The sequence below is a fragment of the Chaetodon auriga genome, chromosome 1, assembly GCF_051107435.1.
Source record: "Chaetodon auriga isolate fChaAug3 chromosome 1, fChaAug3.hap1, whole genome shotgun sequence".
Taxonomy (NCBI): Eukaryota; Metazoa; Chordata; class Actinopteri; order Chaetodontiformes; family Chaetodontidae; genus Chaetodon; species Chaetodon auriga.
This window is the reverse complement of record NC_135074.1, coordinates 1735829-1750118: the sequence shown is the minus strand read 5'-3', so window position 1 is coordinate 1750118 and position 14290 is coordinate 1735829. Positions and strand designations below refer to the sequence as shown.

The 14290-nt window shown below is 41.1% G+C and overlaps 1 protein-coding gene across 3 annotated transcripts in view; it reads left to right on the top strand.

Moving 5' to 3' along the window:
- Positions 1 to 14290, top strand: part of dok4 (docking protein 4) — a 124083-nt gene that overhangs the window by 85629 nt on the left and 24164 nt on the right. For 2 of the 3 annotated variants that reach the window (XM_076725430.1, XM_076724586.1), the window contains exons 3-4: positions 5227 to 5334; positions 7752 to 7866. In XM_076725430.1, coding sequence (XP_076581545.1) covers positions 5227 to 5334; positions 7752 to 7866 — 223 coding nt within the window. The remainder of the gene's footprint in view (positions 1 to 5226; positions 5335 to 7751; positions 7867 to 14290) is intronic. The other variant, XM_076725801.1, reaches the window with a different exon arrangement.

The window sequence follows — 14290 nt, the reverse complement described above, 5'->3', positions numbered from 1 at the left end:
AATAAAAACAATTTTTTCTAAAATTTTACTTAAAAGTGGTAAGTTGGACACTGGTCTGTAGTTATTAAGAATGCTAGCATCCAAATTGTTCTTCAGAAGAGAACTCACTACAGCTGTTTTAAAAGCTGCAGGGAAGACACCTGTCTGAAGAGAACAATTTACAATGTTTAAAAGCTCAACTTCAAAGAATCCATAAAATATTTTAAAAAGTGATGTTGGGATTGGGTCTAAAAGGCAGGTTGTTGGTTTAACTTGGGAACTTACTCTACCAAGTATGTCAGCAAAGTCCTCACAAAGAGAGTGTGTTGGAGTGTGTTGGAACTTGCTGGAATCTGGATTAATTAACCAGTTGATTGTGTTAAAAAGGATTTTGGGGTTATTACTGTGAAGTGAGATTATTCTACTGAAATGGTTATTTCTTGCTTCTCTCAGAGCCTTGTTATATATTTTTAGTTGCTCACAGTACATCTGGTAGTTAATCGTTCATTTATTTTTCCTCCATTTTCTCTCTGCCACCCTGCAATTTCTCTTCGGTTTTCTAATGTCTTCATTTCTCCATGGCATTGTAAGCCTAGTTGGGATTTTCTTTAAAACTGGTGGAGCAACAATATCTATAGTTGTCTTTAATTTACTGTTAAAATCATCAAAAATAAAATCACAAGGTGCGGGTAAAGAAACTGGAGGATGTTTATCTAAAATGTCAATAATATTTGCGGCCACTTCAGAGGTAATATAGCATTTCATGACTGTTCTCACTGTGGTCTCCTGCTGAATAAAACTGGTGATACTAAAAAACATACAGTAATGGTCAGACACAGCCAGGACAACACCACCCGAGAGAGAGAACAACTGGCGCATCTGTACCCAGCCACGTTTCAGTTAAAAATAAACAATCAATCTTATTATCTAAAACGAGGTCATTGATAATAAAAGACTTGTTTAAAACAGAGCCAACATTAAAAAGTGATGTGGCTGATTTTTGTTGTTTTGGGAGAGGTCTTAGGTTATCAGAGTTCATCGAGTGAGCATGGCGGTGTCTGGTGTGTTGATGTAGTGTAATGATAATGTGAATGGGTTAAGTGTCGATGTGAATAAGTGCATGTCCGGTGTTGTGTGTGCTGTGGTTTGAGGTGGAACTTGGAACATAGGAGCAAGGACCTGGGGGTCCTTTGCAAGACAGTGTTTCCAGTGTTTCCAGGTGGTTGTTGTTAGCACCACTTTGACAAAGACAATCAGATCACTCTCTGTTTTTCTTAGACCCCAACTACCAACAGTACATGACACACCACCACAGGACATGCACACCTTCATCTTCTACATTCATTTCCTTTTCACATTTCTCTCGAAAAGAGGTATGAACCTTGGTTACCTCCTACTGCCCAACCACATGCTCTCTTGACCCTATCCCCTCTCCCCTTTATTTTTGGTGTCAAGTATAAGTTTTTTTTTTTACTTTGTGTACGTCCCTTAAGCTTTCATGTCCATAATCTCTTTTCAGCCCACCCTCCACATCAGAAATCTCCCTCCTCCCCTTCATCTCTTTGCCTATATCTCTTCACCATCCTGCGTTGTCGGCAAACAAATCTCTGAAGAGTGCTTAGTGAAGTTAAAGATAGGAGGGGGTCGGAGGAAGGGGGAAGATTCAAAGTGCTAATTGCTCCCTTCTCACAGCTTCAAAGATGAAATTGATGTGAAATAGTTTGGAGTCAGTGTTATTCCAGAGTAGTAACTCTCATGAGAGAGCGAGTAAATGATGTTACAGGGGGGCACAACGTTAGCGTATCCTTGAAGTGCTGCATCGACAGTAGACTTTAGTGGATGCATGGGTATTTGGTCTATTGGTCAGCTGTTTTTCTTCTTCATCACATATGTTCCCTTCAGTTCAACGAAAATGACTATTTTACAGAACGTGGCTTAAAAAATATAGAATTTCAGACAGTAGAATTTCAGACAGAAGGGATTTGAAATTGTGAAATGTGATACATTAGTGCTGCTGTTACTGAAAGAGTTTTTTGTATTTCTTCTTTAACATCCGTTCATACACTCTGTATAGGGTGAGTCACTGTTCATCACTGTGTGACAGAAGTAGCAACACAGACTAATTTATCAAGCTCTGACAAAGTCCAAATTGGTCAGCTTCCTTGTTGCAAAATGCATTTAGCCTACTCATTTTTTTATGCCTTTTGCCAATCTTATATACATCTTACATATACATCTTATACATCTCTCATATACACCTTTAAGAATATTCAGAATCATGGAAGTCTTGACTTGCAGGTTCACGCTATATGAATAACTTTACTTAAAACAGAAAGTCACATGACACTTGCTTATTTGAAGTGCGAATTTCAGAAAAGGGTGCATTTCATTTCTAGATCTCTGAGCTCATTATCTTGTTTTATAGTGTTTTCTAAAACATGGCCAGAATGCCAGAGGACATGCAGTGTTTTCAGAAAGAGCTATGAGTCTTTTTTTTCTCTGGACATGTCTCTGTGTCGCACTCTCCACCTTTACATAAAACTCAAAGCTGAAAGCAAAAACTTCACAGACTTTTTGCCAGATTTTTCAGGCTCATTTGGGTACATTTTGTGAGTGACTAACTAAAGTAGAAACAGAGAAGAGGTTGCGAAATCCTGTTTGCCCTGGTACATACTCTTAATACAAATTCAGCAGAATTAATTTCTTTTATTACTTTTATTGTAAAATATTTGCAGGGCCCTGTTGTGGAAAATTCAGTGACTTGCACTGTTGACATATGGTACTTCAAATGTGGCTACTGCCACCTGTATTGTACTGTGGCACAATACAGTGCCACAATACAATACACTCCACAATACAGAAAACACAACCAAATACAGAAAACCCACCTACCTATAGAAAACTACCAAATACAGAAAACACATCCACATACAGATAACACATCTACATGCAGAAAACACATCCAAAAACAAAAAAACACAACCAACCACAGAGAGCACAACCAAATATAGAAAACACAACCCAACACAGAAAACACATCCAAACAGAAAATACAACCAACCACAAAAAAACAACCAAATACAGAAAACACAACCAAATGCAGACAACACACAACCACCAAATACAGACAACCTGACCAAATGCAAACCACTCAACCAAATATATAAACCACACCAACATGCAGAAAACATACCTACATACAGAAAACACAACCAAATACACAAAACACAGCCAAATACAGTGAACACAACACACACCTAAATACAAATAAAACACACCTAAATACAGATAACACAACCAAACACAGAAAACACATCTAAATACAGGAAACAACAAAATACAGAAAACACGACCAACTATAGAACACACCACAGAAAACACAACCAAACACAGAAGACATACCTAAATACAAAAAACACATTTACAGAACACATGAACACGAAATGGATTATATGTTGTGTCATTTATGCGTGTTCCGTGCATCTTTCAGTTTTTGCCTGTTGCTTGAACACTTTTTGCAAAACTTGGCTCATTGTGTCAAAACTCTACACACAAGCCAATAAGACACAACACTGGGAAATGAACCATTCACATCTATGTCAAACTGAAACTGCTATCAAAACCTAACAATCCTTTGTCAAAATGTTACTCTGATGACAAAATGATACACACTTTCATCATACGCGTACACTTTCAAATTAGCTGCAACATTCTAGTGTACTTTATATAAAACATTGCAGTCTTTCATTTTTACTGTTTTTATTCAGTTTCTGATTTCCTAAATACACCGCTTCTACATAGTTGGAAAATTGTGTGTTATTGTGTTCAACATAAAACAGAGGGCAAAAGCCTGACTAAAAAGGCACAAAACTGTTGTGCCATATCGATGCATTCGTTGACAGTTTTGCCCATTGCTTGAACACTTTTTGCAAAACTTGGCTCACTGTGTCAAAACTCTACACACAAGCAAATAAGACACAACACTGGGAAATAAAACATTCACATCTATTTCAAACTGAAACTACTATCAAAACCTAACAATCCTTTGTCAAAAAGTCACTCTGATGACAAAATGATACATACTTGCATCATACAAATACACTTTGAGATTAGCAGCAACACACTAGTGTACTTTATAGAAAACACTGCAGTCTTTCATTTTCACTGTTTTTACAGTTTTTGCCTATTGCTTGAACACTATTGATACATGCTTAGACCAAAGTAACAAAACTTGAAGTTTTTGTTACTTTACCTTAAACACAGTGTAACCATACCCTAAACAAAAGTGCTGCTTTGCACTTCAGTTGCAATTCTGCAACACACTTGCTCCTGCACACTACATACTATTTCATACATTACATCCTTATGATGTATGCAACTGTGAACTGGCTTAGATGTGGGTGGACACTCTGCCCGCCTTCCCTCATTGTCAGGCCATGATTTATCGTATGGTCCACCAAAGTTGCTCTAATATCATCTGAAATATCGCTACGTGCATAGCCTCTTCGACCACTTCCTACTCCTCTCTCTCTTTGTCTTCCTCTTCCTCTACCTCTGCCTCTTGCTCTCCCTGCCTCCATGCTTGTAAAATATCAAAATGGCTTAACTGAGGCCTATTTGTGGCCGACTGACTGGTGTTCAGTTTTGTAAGTATTTTCAGGTGTGTATCTAAGTATTTCCAATTACCCAATGTGTTTTGTATTTTGAATGGATGTGTTTTCCTAATGGTACCCTGAGATTTCATTTATGAACGTGTCATAAAGAAAGTGTCATATATACGAAAGCAGAATTGCAACTAAAGTGCAAAGCAGCACTTTTGTTTAGGGTATGGTTACACTGTGTTTAAGGTAAAGTTACACAAACGTCAAGTTTTGTTACTATGGTCTAAGCATGTGTCAATAGTATTCAAGCAATGGGCAAAAACTGTAAAGGGTTTCTCAATTTGGTTGTGTTTTGCCTCTTTGCAGCATGGCTTTTCTTGTTGTTTTGTTAAATTGATTATGTTTTCTTCATTTGCTTGTGTGCTGTCTACTTACATGTGTTATAATTTATATATTTGATGGCTCAAGATAAAAGCTGTGTGTGTTGATGTACAATACTTTTTTTGCTTTATCACGTAAGGTTTGCTTTTTGACCAACTCACTGTTTCTGACTAAAATGAAAGTAGTATTGAATATTAAATCAGTTTGATCCTGTCTCTGTGTGTTTTGGTGTGTGTCTGTGCATGCATGCATGTACATATTACAGATCTATCGCCGTTGCTGGCTGGTGTTCAAGAAGTCATCCAGTAAAGGGCCTCGTCGTCTGGAGAAATACCCAGATGAGAAGTCGGCCTATATCAGAGCCTGTCCTAAGGTGTGTGTGTGTGTGTGTTTACATTGAGTAGTCAATTAGTTGTCATCTGATCCATTGACTGGACCAACAAAATACTCTAGTACATTCCAGAAATGGCCTTTCACCCCTTATACTGAACTTGCGTTCAATGTGTTTGTCTGCTCAGATGGAGCAGACTCACCAAACCCTTTTCTTATGGCAGCAATGCAAGAGACTCTTGAGACTCCTGGTTAGCTAAGTACTGCAACTTGCATAACCAAGAGTAAATAAGTTTAGCAGCGGCAGCTAAGATGCAAAGTCTACCAGTTATCTTTACAGGAGCAACAAAGCACTGAGCTGCAAACTCTTCAAGGAGAACAAAAGGAGAGACCAGCTTCCTCTGACTTGCACCATCTAAATACTGCACAGCAAAGACGGCATCATTTGACAGCAGAACCACAACTCAACAGAAACAAATATAAATTCGGAACTTTAGCTCTTTTAAACCTAGAGGGTAAGCAGATCTGGTATCTTGCCAGGCGAAGGTAACAGGAACAGGATCAGACGAGGAGTTCGGGTCAGGTTCAGATGAAGTTGAAGGCTGGAAAAGAAGATAAAAGATAGAAGAAGATAGCCGGATAGTCAAGCATGAACAATGACAATCTGGCAGGTGAATGGTGGTAACTGTGCTCCTTATATAGTGAGACTGATAAAGCTATTGGGAAACAAGCAAGAGTGCAGGTGAACAGGGAGGCGTGGCTGAGGAGTAGCAGGTAAAAACTGGCCTGGATGTGACAAAATGGATGCTTTTGGTACCGTCATTGACCTCAGCCAGAACATCTACACGAAAGGAATCGACAAACAACATTTTTGTGTTTATGTTATTTCATTTTAAAATAAAGTCCAATCAAATTGTAATGTTGAACTCTTCCAGGCTGCGAGTCTGACAAACTGCACCCACACTCTCCATGTGGTCAAACAAGATCAAGAGGACAATGAAAGAGGGGTTATAGGAAAAACCCAGTTTTGAGTGTTTGCCACTTTAACTGCCAACCTCTACTATTAACTAACTCTGAAACCCTTCAACTTTTAAAAGTTGAAGGGTTATTAATTTAATTATTAATGCGAGTTCCAAATTGATAGTTTAGTATAATGTGTGAGACAGAATCAATGAACTTGTATTTGTTTGTATTGATGATGCCTGATTATTTAATATTTGATTAGAACCATGCTGCACCTACATCTATTGGTGCTCCGTGTTAGGCGTAGTGCTGTTGGTAATTCATAATTGACCAAATTTGAAAATAAGTCAGCTACACCTGACAATTGATATCCGCTATGATGGAATGAAAATCTATAACAACATAAAAGCCTCTTCCTGTCAGAGGCAGAGAGGCAATGGTTACACACTCAAACAGTCCAGCAAAGAGTAGAGTAGGGGAGAGAACAGCTCTCCATGTTCTGAGAGGCATGAGGGAGAAAGCACGGTTAAAGCACACTAAATAACAGTCACTCTGACACAACACGCAATACAGACCAAAGAAAACGAGAGGCATCCAATGCATGGAAACAAATGAAAGTGCAGGGGGAGTCAACACATAATTAGAATAGTTATAATTAGAATCAGAATAAACTGTCTATTGAGTCAAACGTCTTAAGATATGAGTGGAAATTATTATTTCTACAACTGCATTTATAGTATTTTTTAATCAAGTCATGTAATATGCTGCTTCAGAATACAACTTTGCCACAATAAAGCACATTGAGTCCAGCAATATAATAGGTTTCCACCTAGTCATGTTTTCTTTTTTTTTCCATACTTTCACTGTGATCATAATGTTAAGACATATAAGAAGTTTTACATAAGGTTTCACTTTTGTACAAAACAGTAATGTTGTCCCATACAGAACAATGAACTGACCAAGCCTTCTCAGACATGTTTTTGAAATTAAATTTCACTTTAGTGAATGTGATTATTGAAGTACGTTCAGACTGAATGTGAGTTTTTGGTATCATATGCACTTAATTTTTAGTTTCATTCCTATCCAACTGTTGGAATTGCTCCAACTGAAAATCATCCAGCATTGTCAATGAAGAACATGAAGAAGATTTTTACTTCTGGAATACTTAATCCTCAAGAATAACTCCCTGTGCTTTAATCAAACTCAATGTTTTGCCATTTTCCACCTGAAGACATGATGATGAATGAGTTTGAAAAAGGCTTTATACTGTATTTTGAGTTATCTTCAGAAGTGTCAGCTATACCTCCTTAATGAACCAGCAAGTCAGATCACCCTCTCAATCTTTAATCAAATAAACATTTCAGCTTCAACAATAGTTGTCACATCTTTTTCAAGCAGATGTTACTGAGATGTCATCTTAATCAAACATTGACTAGTAAGGTAATCAGCCCTGATTTCCACTTTGTTAACTGTATTACCTTCATCCTGTTGCCCTAGGTGACAGAGATTAGTAACGTCAAGAATATCACCCGATTGCCTCGAGATACCAAGCGACAGGCAGTGGCCATTGTCTTTACAGATGACACCTCACGCACCTTCACCTGTGAGTCAGGTAATCTATGGACACACACACACACACACACACACACACACACACACATACAAACATATTCATAGTGCTATACTGACTCCTAAACTTGCCCTCAACACTCCGCCACAGTGGAAAACACATCTTATTTAGTACTATATTATAGTACTTTCAGAACCCATATGCAACCTGTACTAAAATGTACCTAATCCTTAGATCTGTTTTGCGTTTCCATCGCAGACGTTACTCTTAAATGTAGGCTGTGTTGTTACTGGGGCTTCAGAGCTAACCTCTTTCACTTTTCCAGCAGTTTGTAAGCAATAGATGAGACTTTTCTTGGTCTTGAGAAGCTGCAGCATTTATTAATTGACATACTGTAACCTACACTGAACATTTACTGCTGAGTTGACAACTTATTGCTAACCTTTTCTTTGCTCCACTCACATTCACCATCATTTCCTGCATTCTCTGTCACCCACTCAACCATACAATCAGTCTGCACACGCGTTTCTTGTTCTTTCTCCTTGCTTTTTCCTTGGTATGTAGTTGCGTATTACAACAGGGACACAACCTTTGTTTGAAAAAAGCTTGGTGTATCATTGAAAGTCCCCCAGCAGTCTAACCTATAGCAGCATAACTCAAGGCTGGTCCGTGGCAAGCCTGAGCAAGCCCTAATTCTAAGCTGTATCAAAAAAGAGAGATTTAAGCCTACTCTACGCTACTCTACTTTACTCTACTTAAATGTAGAGGTGTCTGCCTCTTGGACCAAGATTGGAAGATGGTTCCACAGGAGAGGAGCTTGATGCCTCACATTGTGCTTCTGGAGACTTTAGGAACTATAAGTAAGCCTGCATTCTGGGAACGCAGTGTTCTAGTGAGGTAATAAGGTACTAAGAGCTCGTTAAGATAAAATGGTGCCTGACCATTTAGAGCTTTGCAGGTAAGGAGAAGGATTTTAAATTCTATTTTGCAGGGACCCAGTGCAGTGCAGCTGATATGGGAGAAATATGATCTCTTTTCCTTGTTTTTGTCAGAACACGTACTGCAGCATTCTGGACCAGCTGGATAGTATTTAGTTTAATTTAATGTTTCATTTAAAGAAATGGGGCAGCCTGATAGTGAGGAATTGCAATAATCCAGCCTGGAAGTAACAAATGCATGAAAATCTGGGAAAAAAAAAAAAAAAAACAGGACAGTGCAGACTCTCGGTGCTCTGATTCTCTCTGATCAATGGACTGCAGTGTTTCTAGCTCCACCTTTCAGTCCCGGACTAGTGTGTGTGTAATGGGAAAAAATGGGATGAAATGGAATGGTTCAATTTGTAGCATCCCCAATGTTTGATAAATGAAGTTCAATAACTAGGTTGAAGAACAAAGACCATGCCCCAGACACATCCCAAAACACGAGCATCTGGAGCACATCTGGGTTCCCGGTGCCACTTCCATGCCGACACTGATGGCGTCACAGTGCATCCCACAGCTGAAGAAGCCCTCCATCTAATCAAATCTTATTCAACCTCTCCTCATTTCAAAGCTGTCTCATCCTCTCCCCCTTTCCTCCCAAACTTCACAAATAACCCGAGCACATGCATCCCTCCATCCCAGCACCCATCCCTCTTCTCCTCCCTCTACCTATCATATCCCATCTTCCTCAGCCACCTCACCTCCTCCTACCTCTATACCCATCAGCACTGCCACTCAGACTGCTCCCTTTATAGTGATACACAATGGCACCTTCAGCCAAATCCCTTAACATTCTGAAAGTTCACTGTCCAAACATTTCTTGTTGTTCATTTTCTTCTCATCTATAAATGCAAATGCTACGTTCACGTTTATACTCCCACTATAACACTGCTCTAGAGTACAGAGTTCTCTAGAGCAGTGGTTCTCAACTGGTCTGGCTTCGGGACCCACCATCACCCCTTAATGACAAGCTGCGACCCAAGCCATGACACGAATAAGCGTCACTCCACTGCATTAAAAATCCCCTTCAGAATAAAAGCACAGGATTTTTTTGTAACTTTTTTTTTTTTTTTCCCAGGAAAAAGCCCACGACCCACTGAAAATGGGTCCACGACCCAAAAGTGGGTCGCAACCCACTAGTTGAGAATCACTGCTCTAGATTATGGAGTACTATCTGTACTTAATTATCCTCACCTTGCCACATGCAATTTTCAATTTTTCCATTGTTAATATTATTTTTATACCCCCTTTTTGTACATAACATACATACAGCGGGGAAATTAAGTATTGAACGCGTCAACATTTTTGTCAGTAAACATATTTCTAATAGGGCTATTTAAATGATTTTTTCACCAGATGTCAGTAACAACCAATAAAGAGAAATCAAAACAAATAAGTCCATAAATTAAGTTTAGTGAAATAAAGTGGAATGACACATGCAAAAAGTATTGAACACGTGAACTGAAAATGATTTAATTGGTAGAAAAAGCCTTTGTTGGTAATGACAGCTTCACGATGCCTCCTATATGAAGAAACTAATCAGGCCATGTGCTTGTCTTCTGCTCATCTTCTGTGATTTTTCCCCAATAAAACTTCCAGAAACGTAAACAGAAGGGTGCTATCTTGCCTCCAATTACCCTCTGGAGGCTCCAAATGACACATCATTTGACCAGTCACAATAGGGTACATGAAGAATAGTAACCAGAGAAGCCAAACAGTCAGAGTCAATTCAAGGTCCTCCTTCTCTTCCCATGTGCAAAGATTGAGCCAGACATCACAGTCAATTTCAAGCATGAATGACGCTTCGAATAGCAATGAATAGCAGGGTTCATGTTTTTTGACTTCTCAAGTGGTTTCAACACAATCCAACCATCACTGCTCAGGGCGAAGCTGGAAGGAGCCGGCATAGAATGCCACCTCTCTGTGTGGACCATCGACTACCTCACCAACAGACCACAGTATGTGAGGCTTCGTTACTGTGTGTCCGATGTGACAGGAAGGTACCACAGACTACCTTCCAGGGCTTGGACATTGAGATTGTGGGGGGATTGGTGTTATTTGGCTGTCTGTCTGTTCCCCTGTCTGTCTTCTGGGTGTGTCTTGCACTACCTGGTTCTGCCCTGCCAGCAGTGCACCTGGTTTGCATCAACCTGATTAGAGGCACAGGATAAAAGGGAGGTTCCCTTTGTCACCTGTTGCCAGATTGTCCTGATTTATTCACAGCTTCCTTGTGTGATACCCAGTGTGAGTACTCAGTTGCATTTCTCTCTAGTACGGTTTATGTCTGTGTTGGTTTTCTTTTGTTTGTACTGCCACTTACAGTGTGCTTTTTGTTTCAGTGCCTACCTGCCCTATCAGCGTTTGTGCCTTGTCTCAACCCTTGTTATGGAGCTCCTTTTGTTTGTTCATTTGTCTCCACTCAGTTTGAGTGCACTTTTTGTTTCTTGTTTATTTTCCACTCCTTTTAAGCGTGCCTTTGGTTTTTTTCATTATTGTTAAAATAAATTAGGTTTATTCATTTTTACTTTGTCTCTGGTCTGCATATTTGAGTCCTAAATAAAAGACTTATTTAAATGTTTTTCCAAACCTTAACAACACTACTGTTATCAACACTAATACATGCTCACATTATCAATCTCACATCTTGTGCAACTTTTTAAGTTGTGTATTTTTCTTAACCATGCAATAACACTATATGTTACCCATATTGGCAACAGTTGTTCCAATCCTACAGACCTGTCTCTTCCCAGTGTTTTCCTTTTTCCCTTTTCCCCAGTGTTATATGTTGTCTGTCTTTTTTCCCTGTCTGTCTAGCTGGGTTTGTCTCTACACTTGACCAGCTCCGCCTCCACAGGTGCACACCTGATGCGCATGACACTAATTAAGGCACAGGATAAAAGGGGAGCACTCTCTCCTACCTGTTGCTGGATTGTTCTGAATTCTTGCCGTGATCGTGTTTCCTACTAGTGTGAGTGCTGAATACACTGTCTCCTCTCCTCATGAGTTTGCTAATGTCTTTTCATGAACTGCTACTCAAGGTGTGTTGATGTGTTTCAGTGGCCTGCCTGTCGCGTTAGTGTGTGCCTTGCCTCTGACCCGTTTCAACGGAGCTCCCTAGTTTTTCCCACTCTCTTTTGGAGTGTGCTTTTCTTCATTTTTCCTCCACTTCTTTTGAGTGCGCTTTTGTTTGCCATATTTACTACTGTAATTAATATTGTTCTTCATCTAAATGCCTCTCTGGTCTGCATCCTAAATTCTCAGGCAAAACTCTAATAGAACAATCCGGCCAGTATGGACCCAGCAGATCCAGTAAAGACAGCAGTCACGATCCAGGGAGTTCTACTTGGTCAGCATGAGCAATTATTCCAGGCTCTCTACGAGTCTATCAGTATATGGCGTCTCAGGTGGCCGAGCTCTCGCGCCACATGGCCCAGTTTGCTTGTTTGATCGCGCAGCAGTTAACCCCCCAGGCCGTCACCCCCGAACCAATTACAGGATTAAATCGCCACCAAAGACGCACCTTTGGATCTGAATGCAATGGTAGGTTTGTTCATCCTTATCAACAACCATCTGAGAGAACGGCACCAGAGAAGAACTTCTACAGCCTCCACCATATCTCCTCCTCACTCCCGGCGGTTGCCGCTGTCGGCGTCTGGGTTCCGAGCTGAACATCCACAACTGCCCTCCAACAGGCCTACGGAAGAAGAGCCAATGCAGCTAGGGAGAGCTCATTTGTCCTCTGCCGAGCGCCTCCACAGGATCCGAGCAGGTGAGTTTGTGTACTGTGACTAGTCTGGTCATGTTCTGTCTGTCTGCCCCATTCGACCAAAAGGGCCGGCTCGTCAGTAGATCTTGGGGTACTGACGAGTCCCGTCTCCCAGGATGTCAAATCCCCAGGTAAACACAAGTTTCAAGTACAGGCTTCTGTCTATGTGAAGGAGGAGGTTCATTCTGTCTTAGCTCTTCTTGACTCGGGTGCGGAGGATTACCTGTTGGATAAAGGGTTTGCCGAGGACACTGGCTATCAACTGGAGGAGCTGAAGGAGCCTGTCAGAGCCTATGCTCTGAATGGAGAAATCATGATGGAGGTAGCACTTCGCACCACCCTTGTCAGGATGATCATATCTGGTAATCATCACGAGAAAATCTCTTTCACCCTCATTCAATCTCCACATGCCCCATTAGGACATCCTTAGGACATCCGTGGTTACGGTTCCATAACTCCCAGATCGATTGGGTACAGGGGAGAATTATGTGGTGGAGTTTCCAGTGCCACTCTCTCTGTGTCCGTTCAGCCCTCCCTCCTGCAGGTGGAGCCCTCCGCAGTTCAGTCTCTCCTCCAGATCCACCAGACCTGTCCTCCGTTCCGGTTGACTACCATAACCTCCAGGAAGTTTTCAGCAAGGAGCGTGCACTGTCCCTTCCTCCTCACCAACCCTATGACTGTTCCATCGACCTCCTCCCAGGCGCGCCCCTGCCCACCAGCCGGCTCTATAGCCTATCACATCCAAAGCGGGAGGTGATGGAGCAGTATATCAAACTCTCTGGCAGCTGGTATAATACGCCCCTCTTCCTCACCTCTTGGCATGGGTTTCTTTTTTGTGGACAAGAAAGACAAAACCCTTAGGCCATGCATTGACTTCAGGGGCTTAAATGAGATCACTGTAAAAAATAAATACCCGCTGCCTCTCATTAACGCTGCTTTTGACTGTCTACAGGAAGCTATCATCTTCACGAAACTCGATCTACGTAATGCCTATCATCTGGTCCGTATAGGGAGAGGGATGAATGAAAGACTGCTTTCAACACAACCCCCGGCGAGTTTGAGTACATGCCCTTTGAGCTCACCAACGCTCCTGCAGTATTTCTGGCACTGATTAATGACATCCTTAGAGACTTTCCAAATCAATTTGTCTTTGTGTACTTAGATGATATTCTGATTTTTTTCCCAGTGTCCAGACGAACAACACAATGATGTTCGACAGGTGCTCTCCTGCCTGCTAGAGAACTACTCTACCCTCTACTTTCTCTACTTTTGTCAAAGTAGAGAAATGCGAGTTTCATACTAACACCATCTCTGTTCTGGGGTTTGTCATTCAGGAGGGCAGCCTGAAGGCTGATCCCGAAAAGATCAGAGCAGTGGAGGAGTGGCTGGTCCCAGAGGCCCGAAAGGAGCTTCAGCGTTTTCTCTGATTCCCTTCTTCTATCACAGGTTTGTCCGGGACTATAATAAAATAGCCGCCCAGTTGACATTGTTCTTCAGCAGGTTTAACTCACCTACAGACCTGGTTCCAGAAATACCAAGCCTGATGCACTGTCCCGCTAGTTTGCGAACCTGAACCCATCTTTCCCGGGGACCGAGTCATCGCAGCTTTCTCTTGTGAGATTGAGGGGTGATTAGAGAGGCCCACAGCATCATCCGGATCCAGGTAACGGACCCAAAGAGAGTACCACACACTGTTTGCTCACAGGTGCAGAAATGGACC